This window comes from Capra hircus, chromosome 23, assembly GCF_001704415.2.
Source record: "Capra hircus breed San Clemente chromosome 23, ASM170441v1, whole genome shotgun sequence".
In the NCBI taxonomy this organism is placed as follows: Eukaryota; Metazoa; Chordata; class Mammalia; order Artiodactyla; family Bovidae; genus Capra; species Capra hircus.
In genome coordinates, this window is record NC_030830.1 from 39,099,212 (window position 1) to 39,118,104 (window position 18,893).

Genomic DNA, 18,893 nt, shown 5'->3' on the forward strand with positions numbered 1-18,893 from the left:
CTAAGCTTGCTATTGAGAATCGGATCCAACTTATTTATTTTGGAGCTTGGCTTCTTGAATTGTTTCCCACAAACCCAAGGGGTGTGTGCCAGTGCTTTCTTAGAAACGTGTCTCTGGCACAGAACGGTCATATCCAAATAAACAAAAGAAAACAGGCTTAGAAATAAAGGTTCTGATCAGTGGTCTGAGTTGTGACATATTCAGACTCGACCAGAGGACAGGATGGGAAATGTGGGAGATAAATGTTGAAATACACCTAAACCAAGTTGTAAAGCTATTTTTATGACAGAGGTTTATAACTGTCCTAGATCTCACTTCCTCATTAGAAGCAGTAGGTGGTGATAAAATGTTGCTCATCCTGTGTTGAGTCACACATATTTGGCCACACTTAATTAAAAAATTAAGAGGGAAAATGCCTGAAACATTGTAAACAGGTAAAATACGCCTTTAGTTGGTTGTAGGCCTGATTCATAGGGTTTAGTCTTACATTTTAAGAAGGGAATTCCCATGAATTTGGGGTGAAAAAGTGGTGGCCTCTAGAGTTAAACAAAGTAGTTTTGGGCCAGAACTGTGTCACTCTGGCGTTTTGCCCACAAGGCAGTTTTCCTAGTATTTCCTGTCTGTCTTTGCAGTGTAGCCCCACAGGATGTGGTCCTAGACATTATCATTAAGTGAAGGTTCTTTCCAGGTATTGAAAAGTGCAGTGTTCTTTTTTCCCTACTTTTCCAATAACTGAGAAGCACAGATAAATATAAAACAGAGTTTTGTTTTGTAAAATGAAAGGAGAATAGTTGCCCTAGCATTTAAGTATGTTAAATTGACTTTGTTTGGGCCATTCTCAGCCATATCCCTTTTTCCTTTCTAGATTGAGCTCCTTGATTTCAAAGGAGAGGATTTATTTGAAGATGGAGGTATTATTCGAAGAATCAAACGGAAAGGAGAAGGGTATTCAAACCCAAATGAGGGAGCGACAGTAGAGAGTAAGTACTGCTGTGAGAGGTCCCAGTTATATGGACAAAATGGAGCTTTCCTTTTTAAAATCTTTAAAAGAGTAAATGTACTGAATATTTATCTAGAATAGTTTTAAATTAAACATTTCTTTAATAATGACTTCATTTAGTAAATATCCACTCAACCTGTATGTGCCAAAAACTGTACCAGCTTCTTCAAACTCTTTAAAAAAGTGAATAAAAGGTAAGCCGATCCAATAAGGAGTTCTTAGTCTGTGGACTCCTTGGTATGCCAATAGCCATATTAGTTACCTTATATATTTATTCATTTATTTCTCACAGTAACCTTTTGAGGTATGATTAATTATCCCTAGGTGAGAAAAGTGAGTTCAGAGAAGTTAAATAAATTACTCAAGGTTACATTTACTAAATAGAGCAGTAAATGGTAATGCCCTTCAGGGCTCTCAAACTCATCTCACAGGCTGTTGTCAGGATAAAAAATGGTTCATCATTTTAGACAGATCAAAACTGGGGAATAATTTATTCTGTTCTGTGTCAGGAGACCTGGGTTCAAGTTCCACTTTGTCATTTATAGAATGACCTGAAGCTATTTTATTTACTTTCTTTTCATTTGCTAAATCAGTTCAGTTCAGTTCAGTTGTTCGGTCCTGTCTAACTCTTTGCGACCCCGTGAATCGCAGCATGCCAGGCCTCCCTGTCTATCACCAACTCCAGGAGTTCACTCAAACTCACGTCCATCGAGCTGGTGATGCCATCCAGCCATCTCATCCTCTGTCGTCCCCTTCTCCTCCTGCCCCCAATCCCTCCCAGCATCAGAGTCTTTTCCAATGAGTCAGCACTTCGCATGAGGTGGCCAAAGTACTGGAGTTTCAGCTTTAGCATCATTCCTTCCAAGAAACACCCAGGGCTGATCTCCTTTAGAATGGACTGGTTGGATCTCCTTGCAGTCCAAGGGACTCTCAAGAGTCTTCTCCAACACCACAGTTCAAAAGCATCAATTCTTTGGTGCTCAGCCTTCTTCACAGTCCAACTCTCACATTCATACATGACTACTGGAAAAACCATAGCCTTGACTAGACAGACATTTGTTGGCAAAGTAATGTCTCTGCTTTTGAATATGCTATCTAGGTTGCTCATAACTTTTCTTCTAAGGAGTAAGCGTCTTTTAATTTCATGGCTGCAGTCACCATCTGCAGTGATGTTGGAGCCCCCACAAATAAAGTCTGACACTGTTTCCACTGTTTCCCCGTCTATTTCCCATGAAGTGATGGGACCAGATGCCGTGATCTTCGTTTTCTGAATGTTGAGCTTTAAGCCAACTTTTTCACTCTCCTCTTTCACTTTCATCAAGAGGCTTTTTAGTTCCTCTTCACTTTCTGCCATAAGGGTCGTGTCATTGATATTTCTGAGGTCATTGATATTTCTCCCGGCAATCTTGATTCCAGCTTGTGCCTCTTCCAGCCTAGTGTGTCTCATAATGTACTCTGCATAGAAGTTAAATAAGCAGGGTGACAATATACAGCCTTGGCGTACTCCCTTTCCTATTTGGAACCAGTGTGTTGTTCCATGTCCAGTTCTAACTGTTGCTTCCTGACCTGCATACAGGTTTCTCAAGAGGCAGGCCAGGTGGTCTGGTATTCCCATCTCTTTCAGAATTTTCCACAGCTTATTGTGATCCACACAGTCAAAGGCTTTGGCATAGTCAATAAAGCAGAAATAGATGTTTTTCTGGAACTGTCTTGCTTTTTCCATGATCCAGCGGATGTTGGCAATTTGACTTCTCGTTCCTCTGCCTTTTCGAAAACCAGCTTGAACATCTGGAAGTTCACGGTTCACATATTGCTGAAGCCTGGCTTGGAGAATTTTGAGCATTACTTTACTAGCATGTGAGATGAGTGCAATTGTGAGGTAGTTTGAGCATTCTTTGGCATTGCCTTTCTTTGGGATTGGAGTGAAAACTGACCTTTTCCAGTCCTGTGGCCACTGCTGAGTTTTCCAAATTTGCTGGCATATAGAGTGCAGCATTTTCACAGCATCATTCAGGATTTGAAAGAGCTCCATTGGAATTCCATCACCTCTACTAGCTTTGTTTGTAGTGATGCTTTCTAAGGCCCACTTGACTTCACATTCCAGGATGTCTGGCTCTAGGTGAGTGATCATACCGTCGTGAAGATCTTTTTTGTACAGTTCTTCTGTGTATTCTTGCCACCTGCTTCTGTTAGGTCAAGACCATTTCTGTCCTTTATCGAGCCCATCTTTGCATGAAATGTTCCCTTGGTATCTCTAATTTTCTTGAAGAGATCTCTAATCTTCCCCATTCTGTTGTTTCCCTCTGTTTCTTTGCATTGATCACTGAGGAAGGCTTTCTTATCTCTTGCTATTCTTTGGAACTCTACATTCAGATACTTATATCTTTCCTTTTCTCCTTTGCTTTACGCTTCTCTTCTTTTCACAGCTATTTGTAAGGCCTCCCCAGACAGCCATTTTGCTTTTTTGCATTTCTTTTCCATGAGGCTGGTCTTGATCCCTGTCTCCTGTACAGTGTCACAAACCTCATTCCATAGTTCATCAGGCACTCTATCTATCAGATCTAGGCCCTTAAATCTATTTCTCACTTCCACTGTATAATCGTAAGGGATTTGATTTAGGTCATACCTGAATGGTCTAGTGGTTTTCCCCACTTTCTTCAATTTAAGTCTGAGTTTGGCAATAAGGAGCTCATGATCTGAGCCACAGTCAGCTCCCGGTCTTGTTTTTGCTGACTGTATAGAGCTTCTCCATCTTTGGCTGCAAAGAATATAATCAGTCTGATTTTGGTGTTGACCATCTGGTGATGGCCATGTGCAGAGTCTTCTCTTGTGTTGTTGGAAGAGGGTGTTTGCTGTGACCAGTGCATTTTCTTGGCAAAACTGTATTAGTCTTTGCCCTGCTTCCTTCCGCATTCCAAGGCCAAATTTGCCTGTTACTCCAGGTGTTTCTTGACTTCCTGCTTTTGCATTCCAGTCCCCTATAATGAAAAGGACATCTTTTTTGGGTGTTAGTTCTAAAAGGTCTTGTAGTTCTTCATAGAACTGTTCAACTTCAGCTTCTTCAGTGTTACTGGTTGGGGCATAGACTTGGATTACTGTGATATTGAATGGTTTGCCTTGGAGATGAACAGAGATCATTCTGTCATTTTTGAGATTGCATCCAAGTACTGCATTTCGGACTCTTGTTGACCATGATGGGTACTCCATTTGCGAAATAGGGTGTCAGAATAGGATGAGGACCAGGGTAGCGGAGCACCCTTCCCCCCTCCCAGAGGGAGGTATGCACATATTGTGTGCCACTGTGTACACCACTTGTGTACACACTGTGTACACAAATGCCCTCCAGTCCGCATCTGCTCCTCTCTTCATTGCACAGCGCAGCGCGTGCTGGACGACAAGAACCTTTCTTCATCTTTTTGTTTCCAGCATCACTTACAGAGCCTTACACATTTGGTGTTCAGCAAATGCTTTCTGCACGGATAAATGTTTGTTAGATGCCATTTACTGAGCTGAAGTACTTAAAAATAGACAGTTGTGAGAAAGCATAAAGAAATACATCCATTAAAATAAAAAAAAATCAAGGGAATTCTCTGGCGGTCCAGTGGTTAGGACTTAGCGCTTTCACTGCCATGGCCTGAGGTTGGTCATGGGATCCCTGGTCAGGGAACTAAAGATCCTGCAAGCCATGTGATTAAAAAAAAGAAAAATTTTTTTCATTTTTTAATCAGTAAGGGATTAGTCTCCAAAATTTATAAACACTTTGATGCTTAACAGCATTAAAACACACAGCCCTCTCGAAAAATGGGCAGAAAACCTAAATAGACATTTCTCCAACGAGGAGATACAGATGGCCAACAGGCACATGAAAAGATGTCCAACGTTGCTAGTTATCAGAGCAGTACAAATCAAAGCTTCAATGAGATAGCACCTTACACTGGTCAAAATGGCTATCATCAAAAATTCACAAACAGCAAATGCTGGAGAGAGTGCGGAGAGAAGGGAACCTTCCTATACCATTACTGGGAATGTAAATTGGTATAACCACTATAGAGAACAGTATGGAGGTCCTTAGAAAACTAAAAATAGAGCTACCATATGACCCTGCAGTCCCACTCCTGGGCATATATCCAGAGGAAAACATGATCTGAAAGGATCCATGTACCCCAGTATTGACTGCAGCACTGTTTGCAATAGGCAGGACATGGAAACAGCCTAAATGTGCATTGACAGAGGAATGGATACAGAAGCTGTGGTGCATATATAGCATGGACTATTACCCAGCCATCAAAAAATGAACAGTGCCACGTGCAGCAGTGTGGGCAGACCCGGAGAATGTCCTACTGAGTGAAGTGTGGCACCCCTTATATGTGGGATCTAAAAAGAAACGATACAGCTGACTGACTTACAAAACAGAAACAGAAAACCAACTTATGGTTCCGGGAGGAAGGGATAGTTAGGGACTTTGGGAAGGTCGTGTACACACTACTATATTCAAAACGGATAAACAACAAGGACCTATTGTGTAGCACATAGAACTCTATTCAGTGTTATGTGCCAGCCAAGATGGGAGTGGGGTTGAGGGAGAATGGTTACATGTATATGTATGGGCCGAGTCCCTTTGCTGTTCACCTGAAACTACCGCAACATTGTTAATTGGCTATCAGTTCAGTTCAGTCGCTCAGTCGTGTCCGACTCTTTGCGACCCCATGAACCGCAGCATGCCAGGCCTCCCTGTCCATCACCAACTCCCGGAGTTCACTCAGACTCACGTCCATCGAGCTGGTGATGCCATCCAGCCATCTCATCCTCTGTCGTCCCCTTCTCCTCCTGCCCTCAATCCCTCCCAGCATCAGAGTCTTTTCCAATGAGTCAGCTCTTCACATGAGGTGGCCAAAGTACTGGAGTTTCAGTTTTAGCATCATTCCTTCCAAAAACACCCAGGACTGATCTCCTTTAGAATGGACTGGTTGGATCTCCTTGCAGTCCAAGGGACTCTCAAGAGTCTTCTCCAACACCACAGTTCAAAAGCATCAATTCTTTGGTGCTCAGCCTTCTTCACAGTCCAACTCTCACATACATACATGACTACTGGAAAAACTATAGCCTTGACTAGACAGACATTTGTTGGCAAAGTAATGTCTCTGCTTTTGAATATGCTATCTAGGTTGCTCATAACTTTTCTTCTAAGGAGTAAGCGTCTTTTAATTTCATGGCTGCAGTCACCATCTGCAGTGATGTTGGAGCCCCCACAAATAAAGTCTGACACTGTTTCCATTGTTTCCCCATCATTTCCCATGAAGTGATGGGACTGGATGCCATGATCTTCATTTTCTGAATGTTGAGCTTTAAACCAACTTTTTCACTCTCCTCTCTTCACTTTCATCAAGAGGCTTTTTAGTTCCTCTTCACTTTCTGCCATAAGGATGGTGTCATCTGCATATCTGAGGATATTGATATTTCTCCCGGCAATCTTGATTCCACCTTGTGCCTCTTCCAGTCCAGTGTTTCTCGTGATGTACTCTGTGTATAAGTTAAAGAAGCAGAGTGACAATATACAGCCTTGATGTACTCCTTTTCCTATTTGGAACTAGTGTGTTGTTCCATGTCCAGTTCTAACTGTTGCTTCCTGACCTGCATACAGGTTACTCAAGAGGCAGGCCAGGTGGTCTGGTATTCCCATCTCTTTCAGAATTTTCCACAGTTTGTTGTGATCCACACAGTCAAAGGATTTGGCATAGTCAATAAAGCAGAAATAGATGTTTTTCTGGACCTCTCTTGCTTTTTCCATGATCCAGCGGATGTTGGCAATTTGACTTCTCGTTCCTCTGCCTTTTCGAAAACCAGCTTGAACATCTGGAAGTTCACGATTTACGTATTGCTGAAGCCTGGCTTGGAGAATTTTGAGCATTACTTTACTAGTGTGTGAGATGAGTGCAATTGTGAGGTAGTTTGAGCATTCTTTGGCATTGCCTTTCTTTGGGATTGGAGTGAAAACTGACCTTTTCCACCCCTGTGGCCACTGCTGAGTTTTCCAAATTTGCTGGCATATTGAGTGCAGCACTTTCACAGCATCATCTTTCAGGATTTGAAAGAGCTCCATTGGAATTCCATCACCTCCACCACCTTTGTTCGTAGTGATGCTTTCTAAGGCCCACTTGACTTCACATTCCAGGATGTCTGGCTCTAGGTGAGTGATCATACCATCGTGATTATCTTGGTCATGAAGATCTTTTTTGTACAGTTCTTCTGTGTATTCTTGCCACCTCTTCTTAATATCTTCTTTTCTGTTACCCCAATACCAAATAAAAGGTTTAAAGTTTGAAAAATAAAGGTTTTATTTGAAATAGCATAATGAACTAGAATATCTAGGAATATATCTAACAAAAAATATGTAGGAAGTCCCTTATAGGGAAATTATAAACTATTGAAAGACTAGACTAAATGGATCATGTGCCCAAAAAAAGAAATACACACATTAAAAAAATCAAGTCACTAAACAAGGATGGCAACAGGAATGAGAGCTCGTTTTTTAAAATGTATACTAGAATAGTTGATTCTTTTTTCTTTAATGTTGCATATTGAACCACAACATTATTTTACCTTCTACTTTGAACCCATTTTTTGTTTCCACAGGTCCGGTAAATTAGTTCAAATCTCGCTTTTGGTTAAATTGGAAACAGTTATGAATAGTATTGCTGTTCTATTGTAGTTAAAGTGTTTAGATAGTTATCATTCTTGATAAGTTTAGAATAGATGAAGAAGAGCTCAGGTGTATAACGTTTGAGAAACACCTAGAATAGGAGCTGAGAGAGGATTCAGACTGTGGCCAACTCTAGCTGGATGTTGCCTCTCTGGCTTTCGCTTCTTTTGTGTACAGTGACACAGGAGAAGCTGTCTTGATTTCTAAGGTCCTGCTAGCCCTAAAACTTCTATGACCAAATTCTAAATGTTTATGAAAGTTACAGAAATAATAGGAAATTCTCTTCAGTATATTAATAAGTACTTAGAAATGGCAACCCACTTCAGTGTTCTTGCCTGGAGAATTCCAGGGACGGGGGAGCCTGGTGGGCTGCCGTCTATGGGGTCGCACAGAGTCGGACACGACTGAAGTGACTTAGTAGTAGTAGTAGTAGTAGTAGAAATCTTGTCTATAACATTTTTTAAAATTTTTTATTATGAAAATTTTCGAACATACAAAGTAAAGGATTTTTCACCTATGCTACAGTGACTTCCCTAACTCAGCGATTTATATTTTAAAACTGGAGGTTTTTGTCAACGAAATTAAAAGAAAAAACTTTTCCCAGTTATAGGCAATACCACAAAGCTACCACTGTAAATTAAATCAAATCTTGCTTTTGGTAATATTTTCAACAGGAGTTTTTTTTTTTTAATGTTTCACTGAAATAATTTTTAACTTACAGAAAAGTTGCAAAACTAGTACAGAGATTTTCCTTATATGCCTCACATAGCCTCCCCTAGTGTTGCCATCTTACCTAACCACAATACATTATCAGAATCAGGAAGTTAACATGGATTCAGTGCTATTAACCATTCTGCAAATCTTAACTTTAATGTCACCAGTTGCCATGTTGATGTCCTTTTTCTAGTGTACCATCAAATTCAGTATCCAACATTGTAATTTAGTTGTCTCCTTCAATCTGTGACAGTTTATCATCTTTCTGTGTTTTTCATGACTTTAACACTTTTGAAGATAAGTGGCCAATTATTGTAGAATATCCCTCAATTTGGGTTTGTCTGATGTTTTCCCCTGATCAGATTGAGGCTACGTATATTTGGAAAAATACCACCTAAGTTATGCTGTGCCCTTCTCAGTTACCAGGAGGTGCATGACATTGGTGTCTCACTGATGGTGATATTAACTTGGATCACTTGGTTATGGTGGGGTCTGTTTGCCATGTTTTTCCACTATAAAGTTACTGTTTTTCTGTCCATAGTTACGAAGTATCTCATTGGGAGGGAAATGTTAGAAAACTATGGGAATAACCTCTTTTACATCACACCTTCACACACTAATTTTAGCACCCTTGAATGAACGATTTTTGTATGCAACAGTTATTACTGTGGTATTTGCCTAATGGTGACTTTTCTATTTCCACTGTTTCTTCTACATTTAATTAGAATTCTGCTGTGAGGAAGAGCTGCCTCTTCTCCCCTGTTTGTTTATTCAGTTATTTATTTACACCAGTATTGACCCATGGATATTGTTTTATCCTGTAGGTTATTGTTCATTAATACTCTTGTTGCTCAGATTGTCCTAGATTTGGCAATTCAGAATTCCTTCAGCTTGACTCCTTTGTCCTTTCAACACTGTTTCTTGAGCACATGCTTACTTTTGACACCAGTGGATGCTCAGGGTTTCTTTGGTTAATTTTCCTGCCCCAGGTGTAGAATCAGCCGTTTCTCCAAGGAGCTCTGTCTGATTCCTTTTCCTGGAGAATGGTATTTAGAAATGAAGATCTGGGTGCTAGGTATACTCATGCTGTGGAATGGTATTGCTTCTAGAAGCTCTTAACAGGTCCAGGAAATACATGTGCTTTGATGTGCATCTGTGCATATCTATGTATACTTCTGTATTAGTATGCAAATATGTATTAACTCATTACTGACTAGAAACATATTAATACATTTTCTGTTACCTGAATTTTATTGACCAGAGACTTTTCAAGATTTATTTATAAATTGCTGGCCACAGGTGTTAGTTTCTGCGGAAATCCCCTGGTCAATAATATGTTAAAAACTATGGGTACATACTGACACTTTCAGATTCACCCCATCACAGATTTGTTTTAGCCTTCCCTCTGCTGCTTTGAAACTGCTTTCTCCTACAGTGAGAAACCTGGCTCTCATTATCCACAGTATATTTATTTATTTGCTTAATCATAGTATGCACAGAAAGCAGTTTCAGAATTGCTAACCCACACCCCTCCAATATTCTTGCCTGGGAAATCCAATGGACAGAGAGTCTGGAGGGCTACAGTCCATTGGGCCACAAAGAGTCGGACGTGACTGAGTGACTGAATGCACACACACGCACACACACCCCTGTGAAAACCAGATTTCCTACGTAGGAAGTATCTTGAAAGTAGATCCTTTTGTCCTGAGCCTGTAGCACACACTGAAAATACTGTTCTCCAACTTAGGTTGGTTCTCCCATTCTCATTCCCTTCACTGTGGTGATGTTACTCACTTGTAATACAGTTACGTTCATCTGTTATGTTTGCCTTCCACTGGAGTTCCCCTCACACTCTGGTTGGTTTTAATTATCTGTTTTTGGGGTATATGAAACATTACCATGATTCTGGATGATATAAAAGGCACAAAAGTGTTAGCCCCCTCATCCTACGAACCTGTCCCCATTACCTCATTATTTCCACTCTGTTGCTAAATTTCTGCCTCTTACAGGTAGCCAGTCTCATTCATTCTTGGTTTATTCTTATATTTTTTGCAGAAATGAACAGATATATTAATTTTTTCTTATAATCCCTTTTTGCATGAATAATCAATATTCTATATTGATATTGTATATTGATATATATTGTATAATATATGGATAGAATAGTAGATATCTATATATTAGATATATATTATTATCTATATTATCTATTGTCTATAGTATATATATCTACATATTGATATCTAATATTCTATCAACATGCTATATTGATATATAATATTCCATATAGAATTCTATCTATTCTGTAATATTCCATCTAATATATTCTGTGAATAGAATTTTTGATATATTAGAATAATCCTTTATATAATTTTATTCTTTTCTGTCTCTAAATATATTAAGAAAAGGCAATGACTAATTTTTTTGTCTCTCTTGTTAGCTTATATTTTCCTGGGAAATTTTAGAGTAAATGGTTTATTCTTTTTTCTCCCAGAAGCCCTTTGGGGTTTTCTGGAACAAGTCAATTTTATAAAAATTTGCTGTATTGTCAGTATCAAGGTTAAGGTGTTCTGCTCTCCCTTTGTGAAGCCTATATGAAGCTCTTTGAAACTCTGTGTGGGAGGAGGACAGAAGGTTGACTCAGAAGTGGTCCCTGTCAGAAACCAAGATCACCTTGTTCCTTTTAAAGTCTTCTCAGTCTTGTCTTGACTGATGTGCCTTCTTTGTAGCATCACTATAGACTGTTCAAAACCTAGAACGAAGGCCAGTTGTGAAAGAAAAGCTACAGACAATGATCATCCATTATAATATATCATTATAGATATACAAGAGGGACTGAGTTTCTGTCATTTCTGTGTAAAGGTACAATGAATAGTCAGGGGAGGGGGCCCGCAGACTTCAGAAGTGATAGACATGAATTTTGAATCTCAGAATCACTACTTGGTATTTTTATGACTTTAGACAAGTTACTTAATCACCTTGAGTTACTTAATCATCTTTCTCATCTGTAAAATGAGAATAATGATTTTTTACCCCCACAGATTATTGTGACAGTTAAGTGAAGAAGGGTGCCTAGAAGGTGGCAGACACTTAATTTCTTTATCTTCTATATTATGTTTATATCATATGTTTTGCTTCCTTTAAATAGATTTAAGGAAATAAACCTTAGACTTCTCTTTCCCTTCTACTTTCCAGCCAATCCATTAGCAAATCCTTTTCCTCTACCAGGGTTGACCTGGAACCCATAATCAGTTTGTCTTTGGTAACAGTCTTTAAAATAATTATATACCTTCTTAGTAATCTTACCTAATTCATATTTCTCCAGGATTTTTGTTGGTTGGTTTTTTTGAAGAACAAAGTTATGGATGGAATCAAAAGGCTTTTATTGAATTGTGACCTTTTGCTTCCTTTTAGTGGTTTCTTTGTGGAAGTGAGAATTGTACGTTAATTTGACAGAGTTTAATCTTTCTCAAAGAAACTGTGATATTTTACTCCCTCTGTCAGGATCCTGATGGTTGCAAATCAATAGATCCTGTTCCAGTGTGTGTGTTTATGTCAATTAAGATGGCCGTCTTGTAATTTTTATGCAGTGTTGTCCTTTTTCCATTAAAGAAAAGTCACTGTGTTCTAAGTTCCTCTAATTGACATTATCATGATGACTGATACTTTAGTCATCATACTTTAGTTTCATTGCCAGTAGTGGCTACATTGTTACTTTTAAGCTTTGTCTTCTTAGAAAAACCAATTGACTGACATAAAGCTCTGAAGAGCTACCAGCTCCTCTTCCCCCACCTCCCATCTCTCACCTCTTCTGATTTATTAACTTTGTGCTTGGAGTAGGTACATCAAAATGCTCTCTGAGTTAAACTCTCTTACCTCACAGTACTTCAACCACATCTGAATGCAAAGAGTATAGATAGTCGGCAGTATTTTCAAATGTGAAAATTTCAAGAGTGATCTACAGGGAGTTGGGTTGTTGGGAGTACCCTTCCCTCTCACCCTCTTTCCCTCCACAAATCCCACTGAAATGAGAGTTGGGGAAGGGAAGGGGACAGGTGGAGAATGATTTCAAAAAAGAGGAAGCAATCCACGTTAGTGGTAGAAAACAGGAAAACTTCAAGAAGTATGTCAAAAATTATGAAGAATTTCTGGAATATGTAAAGTAGATAAAATGGGACTGATGGAAACTAGACTCAGGAAACCCAGCCCGCAACAGGTGTAAAGACCTCTGCAGAGGCACATACTGTTCTTTCCCACAAGCTTGGGCAGAACTCCAAGCTTGGTTAGCTGGTGCGAGGGAGCCAAAGCAGGCTATGGGGCAATCATCAGGGTTGTTATAAAACAATATGGAACAGCTGGGCTAGCAAGCCTGTTATGTAGCAAGTTCTCAACTTTGGCTGAATTTAGAATTACCTGAGGAGCTTTTAAAATCCTGATGCCCAGGTCTCAGTCCAGACCAGTTAAATAAGAATATTAGATCTCAAAGGATGGAACTTCAAGCATAAGGATTAAAAAAAAAAAAATAAACTCCCCAGGTGATTCTACTTTGCAGCCAAGGATTCAGAATTACTATTCTAGGGCTTGGCTGTGACTTTTGCTCCCAGACTTAAGTCAGTAAGGCTAGATTTCTAAAATAAAATAGGGATCTGCCTCGGAAGACACCATGTGTTGGGACTTGGACTGCAGAATAAGAACATAAAGTACCTTTGAACTTTGAAAACAGATTTGAAGGGGGAAAAAGTGAAAGAGCAATTCTGCCCAACAGTAAATAAGCTGAAGTGTCTTGTTCCTGAAGTAAAACTTTCTCCTACGTCACCAGTGAGAAAAGGTGTCCCCAGCCTTCCTGTGCACATCACCTCAGCACATAGTAAATGCTCAATAAATATCTGTGGACTCTTCAACCAGAGATCCCCATGATCAGCCCACTGCTCTTGGGTTAAAAGGCTTACCTAATCCAAGGGCTTAGAAAACCTGTGCCAGCTAACTAAACTAACTTGATCTTTCTGAATCCTTCCTTTATAATATGGCCAAATAATAACAGAATCCTCAACAGATTCTGAAACAGAAACACTCAGATAGACTTAAGAAATAGAAGAGAACTTTCAAAACACTAAGTATTCAAAATACTAGTGCAAAATACTAAGAAATAGAGAACTTTCAAAATACTATCTTCAGAGATATTTAACAGGATATTGAATTCATGACTCAAGATCAACTTCTCTGAAAATGAAGAAAATAAGAAAGTATCTGTAAATTAAGATTGTGATTATCAAAACTGGAATACCAAGGAAGGATTGAAAAGCAAAATGGACAGTCTCAGAATCCTGAATTAGTGATACAAAAGATGGTAAAGAATATCTCAAAACACAGAAAAAAACCCAAAGAGATGAAAAATTAATCAAGGTTAGGTAATATGTATCTTCCTACAGGAAGAGAGAAGAATCTTAAGATTGAAAGGGCCAGTTGATAGTGGCATAGGAGTAAGAAGTGCTTTTGCACCTAGATACATCCTGATGAAATTCCTCCTTTCCTCTTTCTTTTTTCGTTTCTTTTCTTTCAGTTGAAGTATCAGTTCAGTTCAGTCACTCAGTTGTGTCCAACTCTTTGAGATCCCATGAACCCTAGCATGCCAGGCCTCCCTGTCCATCACCAACTCCCAGAGTTCACTCAGACTCATGTCCATTGAGTCCGTGATGCCATCCAGCCATCTCATCCTCTGTCATCCCCTTCTCCTCCTGCCCCGAGTCCCTCCCAGCGTATCAGAGTCTTTTCCAATGAGTCAACTCTTTGCATGAGGTGGCCAAAGTACTGGAGTTTCAGCTTTAGCATCATTCCTTCCAAAGAAATCCCAGGGCTGATCTCCTTCAGAATGGACTGGTTGGATCCCCTTGCAGTCCAAGGGACTCTCAAGAGTCTTCTCCAACACCACAGTTCAAAAGCATCAATTCTTCGGCTCTCAGCCTTCTTCACAGTCCAACTCTCACATCCATCCATGACCACAGGAAAAACCATAGCCTTGACTAGACGGACCTTAGTCGGCAAAGTAATGTCTCTGCTTTTGAATATGCTATCTAGGTTGCTCATAACTTTTCTTCGAAGGAGTAAGCGTCTTTTAATTTCCTGGCTGCAGTCACCATCTGCAGTGATTTTGGAGCCCCCCAAAATAAAGTCTGACACTGTTTCCACTGTTTCCCCATCTATTTCCCATGAAGTGATGGGACCGGATGCCATGATCTTAGTTTTCTGAATGTTGAGCTTTAAGCCAACTTTTTCACTCTCCTCTTTTCACTTTGATCAAGAGGCTTTTTAGCTCCTCTTCACTTTCTGCCATAAGGGTGGTGTCATCTGCATATCTGAGGTTATTGATATTTCTCCTGGCAATCTTGATTCCAGCTTGTGTTTCTTCCAGTCCAGTGTTTCTCATGATGTACTCTGCATGTAAGTTAAATAAGCAAGGTGACAATATACAGCCTTGACATACTCCCTTTCCTATTTGGAACCAGTCTGCTCTTCCATGTCCAGTTCTAACTGTTGCTTCCTGACCTGCATACAGGTTTCTCAAGAGGCAGGCCAGGTGGTCTGGTATTCCCATCTCTTTCAGAATTTTCCACAGTTTATTGTGATCCACACAGTCAAAGGCTTTGGCATAGTCAATAAAGCAGAAATAGATGTTTTTCTGGAACTCTCTTGCTTTTTCCATGATCCAGCGGATGTTGGCAATTTGATCTCTGGTTCCTCTGCCTTTTCTAAAACCAGCTTGAACATCTGGAAGTTCATGGTTCACATATTGCTGAAGCCTGGCTTGGAGAATTTTGGGCATTGCTTTACTAGCATGTGAGATGAGTGCAATTGTGCGGTAGTTTGAGCATTCTTTGGCATTGCCTTTCTTTGGGATTGGAATGAAAACTGACCTTTTCCAGTCCTGTGGCCACTGCTGAGTTTTCCAGATTTGCTGCCATATTGAGTGCAGCACTTTCACAGCAGCATCTTTCAGGATTTGAAATTGCTCAACTGGAATTCCATCACCTCCACCACCTTTGTTTGTAGTGATGCTTTCTAAGGCCCACTTGACTTCACATTCCAGGATGTCTGGCTCTAGATGAGTGATCACACCATCGTGATTATCTGGATCGTGAAGATCTTTTTTGTACAGCAATTCTGTGCATTCTTGCCACCTCTTCTTAATATCTTCTGCTTTTGTTAGGTCCATACCATTTCTGTCCTTTATCGAGCCCATCTTTGCATGAAATGTTCCCTTGGTATCTCTAATTTTCTTGAAGAGATCTCTAGTCTTTCCCATTCTGTTGTTTTCCTCTATTTCTTTGCATTGATCGCTGAGGAAGGCTTTCTTATCTCTCCTTGCTCTTCTTTGGAACTCTGCATTCAGATGCTTGCATCTTTTCTTTTCTCCTTTGCTTTTCGCTTCTCTTCTTTTCAGTTATTTGTAAGGCCTCACTAGACAGCCATTTTGCTTTTTTGCATTTCTTTTCCATGGGGATGGTCTTGATCCTTGTCTCCTGTACAATGTCATGAACCTCATTCCATAGTTCATCAGGCACTCTATCTATCAGATCTAGGCCCTTAAATCTATTTCTCACTTCCACTGTATTATCATAAGGGATTTGATTTAGGTCATACCTGAATGAATGGTCTAGCATTTTTCCCTACTTTCTTCAATTTGAGTCTGAGTTTGGTAATAAGGAGCTCATGATCTGAGCTACAGTCAGCTCCCGGTCTTGTTTTTGCTGACTGTATAGAGCTTCTCCATCTTTGGCTGCAAAGAATATAATCAGTCTGATTTTGGTGTTGACCATCTGGTGATGGCCATGTGCAGAGTCTTCTCTTGTGTTGTTGGAAGAGGGTGTTTGCTGTGACCAGTGCATTTTCTTGGCAAAACTGTATTAGTCTTTGCCCTGCTTCCTTCCGCATTCCAAGGCCAAATTTGCCTGTTACTCCAGGTGTTTCTTGACTTCCTACTTTTGCATTCCAGTCCCCTATAATGAAAAGGACATCTTTTTTGGAACACTGACAGAATGTGGTCTACTGGAGAAGGGAATGGCAAACCGCTTCAGTATTCTTGCCTTGAGAACCCCATGAACAGTATGAAAAGGCAAAATGATAGGTTACTGAAAGAGGAACTCCCCAGGTCAGTAGGTGCCCAACATGCTACTGGAGATCAGTGGAGAAATAACTCCAGAAAGAATGAAGGGATGGAGCCAAAGCACAAACAAAACCCAGCTGTGGATGTGACTGGTGATAGAAGCAAGGTCCGATACTGTAAAGAGCAATATTGCATAGGAACCTGGAACGTCAGGTCCATGGATCAAGACAAATTGGAAGTGGACAAGAGATGGCAAGAGTGAACGTCGACATTCTAGGAATCAGCAAACTAAAATGGACTGGAATGGGTGAATTTAACCCAGATGACCATTATATCTACTACTGCGGGCAGGAATTCCTCAGAAGAAATGGAGTAGCCATCATGGTCAACAAAAGAGTCCAAAATGCAGTACTTGGATGCAATCTCAAAAACAACAGAATGATCTCTATTCGTTTCCAAGGCAAACCATTCAGTATCATAGTAATCCAAGTCTATGCCCCAACCAGTAATGCTGAAGAAGCTGAAGTTGAACAGTTAAAGTATAATAGACTTAAAATATTGGTTTCAGATTGGGTTGGCCAAAAAGTTCGTTCAGCAAGCTGATACTGAATGAACTTTTTGGCCAACCCAATACATTAACAAAATGATCACTATGGTAAGTGTAGTTACCATCTGTCGTCATACAGGGTTATTGCCGTATTACTGGCTCTATTCCCTATGCTGTACATTATATCCCTGACATTTATTTTCTAACAAAGTTTGTACCTCTTTATCTCCCTCATCTATTTCACGTATCCCCTCTCCCCTCTGGCATCCCTGTTGATTTCTGTATCTGTGACTCTGCTCTGCTTCTGTTTGGTTACACTTGTTCATTTGCTTTGTTTTTTCGTTTTCACATGTACATGAAATGAGACAGTATTTATCTTTTTCTGACTTATTTTACTTAGCATAAATAACGCTCTTAAGTCCATCCATGTTGTCCTAAGTGGCAAGATTTCATTCTTTTTATGGCTGAGTAGTATTCCATTCTGTTTATATCTGCTGAAATTTCTTAATTCCATTACTTAAAAGAAAATTTTGCATGCTTCCAGGGAGAAACTGTGCAAAGGACTAAGAATCAGAATAACCTTGTGAAACTACATATGAAAAGACAGTGTTTTGAGCATTGTCTATGAGTATTTTGAACCTAAAATTCTATCCCCAGCCAAATTCCCACTTAACTATAAGAAGAAAATTAACTATTGGGAGTATGCAGACTTGTGCCCTTTTGGGGAAAAAAAAAAAATAGGATATACTAAAACGTCACAAAAGATAAAGCCAGGAAGTGAAGACTCAGCCATAAGAAACATCAGTGAGCATAAAAGTAATTTCCATATCAGGACAGCTGAAGTTGGGATCCCTGAAATGGTAGAACTAATGTTAAAAATAGTAATTGTTTAACAGTCTGGGTCATTTTAACAAAATGAGATGCAGATGGGAGAGGAAGGAAATTGGCTAAAATGATTTTCTTATTCAGATTCTGCCGATTAGTTCAGTTCATTTCAGTCATGTCAAACTCTTTGTGACCCCATGGACCGCAGCACGCCCCTGTCCATCACCAACTCCCGGAGCTTGCTCAAACTCATGTCCATCGAGTCAGTGATGCCACCCAACCATCTCATCCTCTTTTGTCCCCTTCTCCTCCTTCCTTCTATCTTTCCCAGCATCAGGGTCTTTTCAAATGAGTCAGTTCTTTGCATCAGGTGGCCAGAGTATTGGAGTTGCAGCTTCAGCATCAGTCCTTCCAATGAATATTCAGGACTGATTCCTTTAGGATTGACTAGCTTGATCTTCTTGCAGTCCAGGGACTTTCAAGAGTCTTCTCTGACACCATAGTTCACAAACATCAATTCTTCGGCGCTCAATTTCTTTATAGTCCAGCTCTCACATGCCCACTGGAAAAACCACAGCTTTGATTAGATGGGCCTTTATCAACAGTGTAATGTCTCTGCTTTTTAATAGGCTGTCTGGGTTGGTCATAGCTTTTCTTCCAAGGAGAAAGCCTCTTTTAATTTCATGGCTGCAGTCACCATCTGCAGTGATTTTGAAGCCCCCAAAAATAAAGTCTCTCACTGTTTTCCACTGTTTCCCCTTCTATTTGCCATGGAGTGATGGTACCGTAGGTGCCATAATGTTAGTTTTTTGAATGCTGAGTTTTAAACCATTTTTTCCACTCTCCTCTTTCACTTTCATCAAGAGGCTTTTTAGTTCCTCTTCACTTTCTGCCATAAGGGTGGTGTCATCTGCATATCTGAGGTTATTGATATTTCTCCCAGCAATCTTGATTCCAGCTTGTGCTTCATCCAGCCTGGCATTTCACATGATGTACTCTGCATATA

At 39.9% G+C, this 18,893-nt stretch overlaps 1 protein-coding gene across 4 annotated transcripts in view; it reads left to right on the forward strand.

The window, feature by feature from the left end:
• FKBP5 (FK506 binding protein 5) overlaps positions 1-18,893 on the forward strand; it is a 120,037-nt gene that overhangs the window by 76,910 nt on the left and 24,234 nt on the right. For all 4 annotated transcript variants that reach the window (XM_018038959.1, XM_018038956.1, XM_018038957.1 and 1 more), the window contains one exon: positions 866-980. In XM_018038959.1, coding sequence (XP_017894448.1) covers positions 866-980 — 115 coding nt within the window. The remainder of the gene's footprint in view (positions 1-865; positions 981-18,893) is intronic.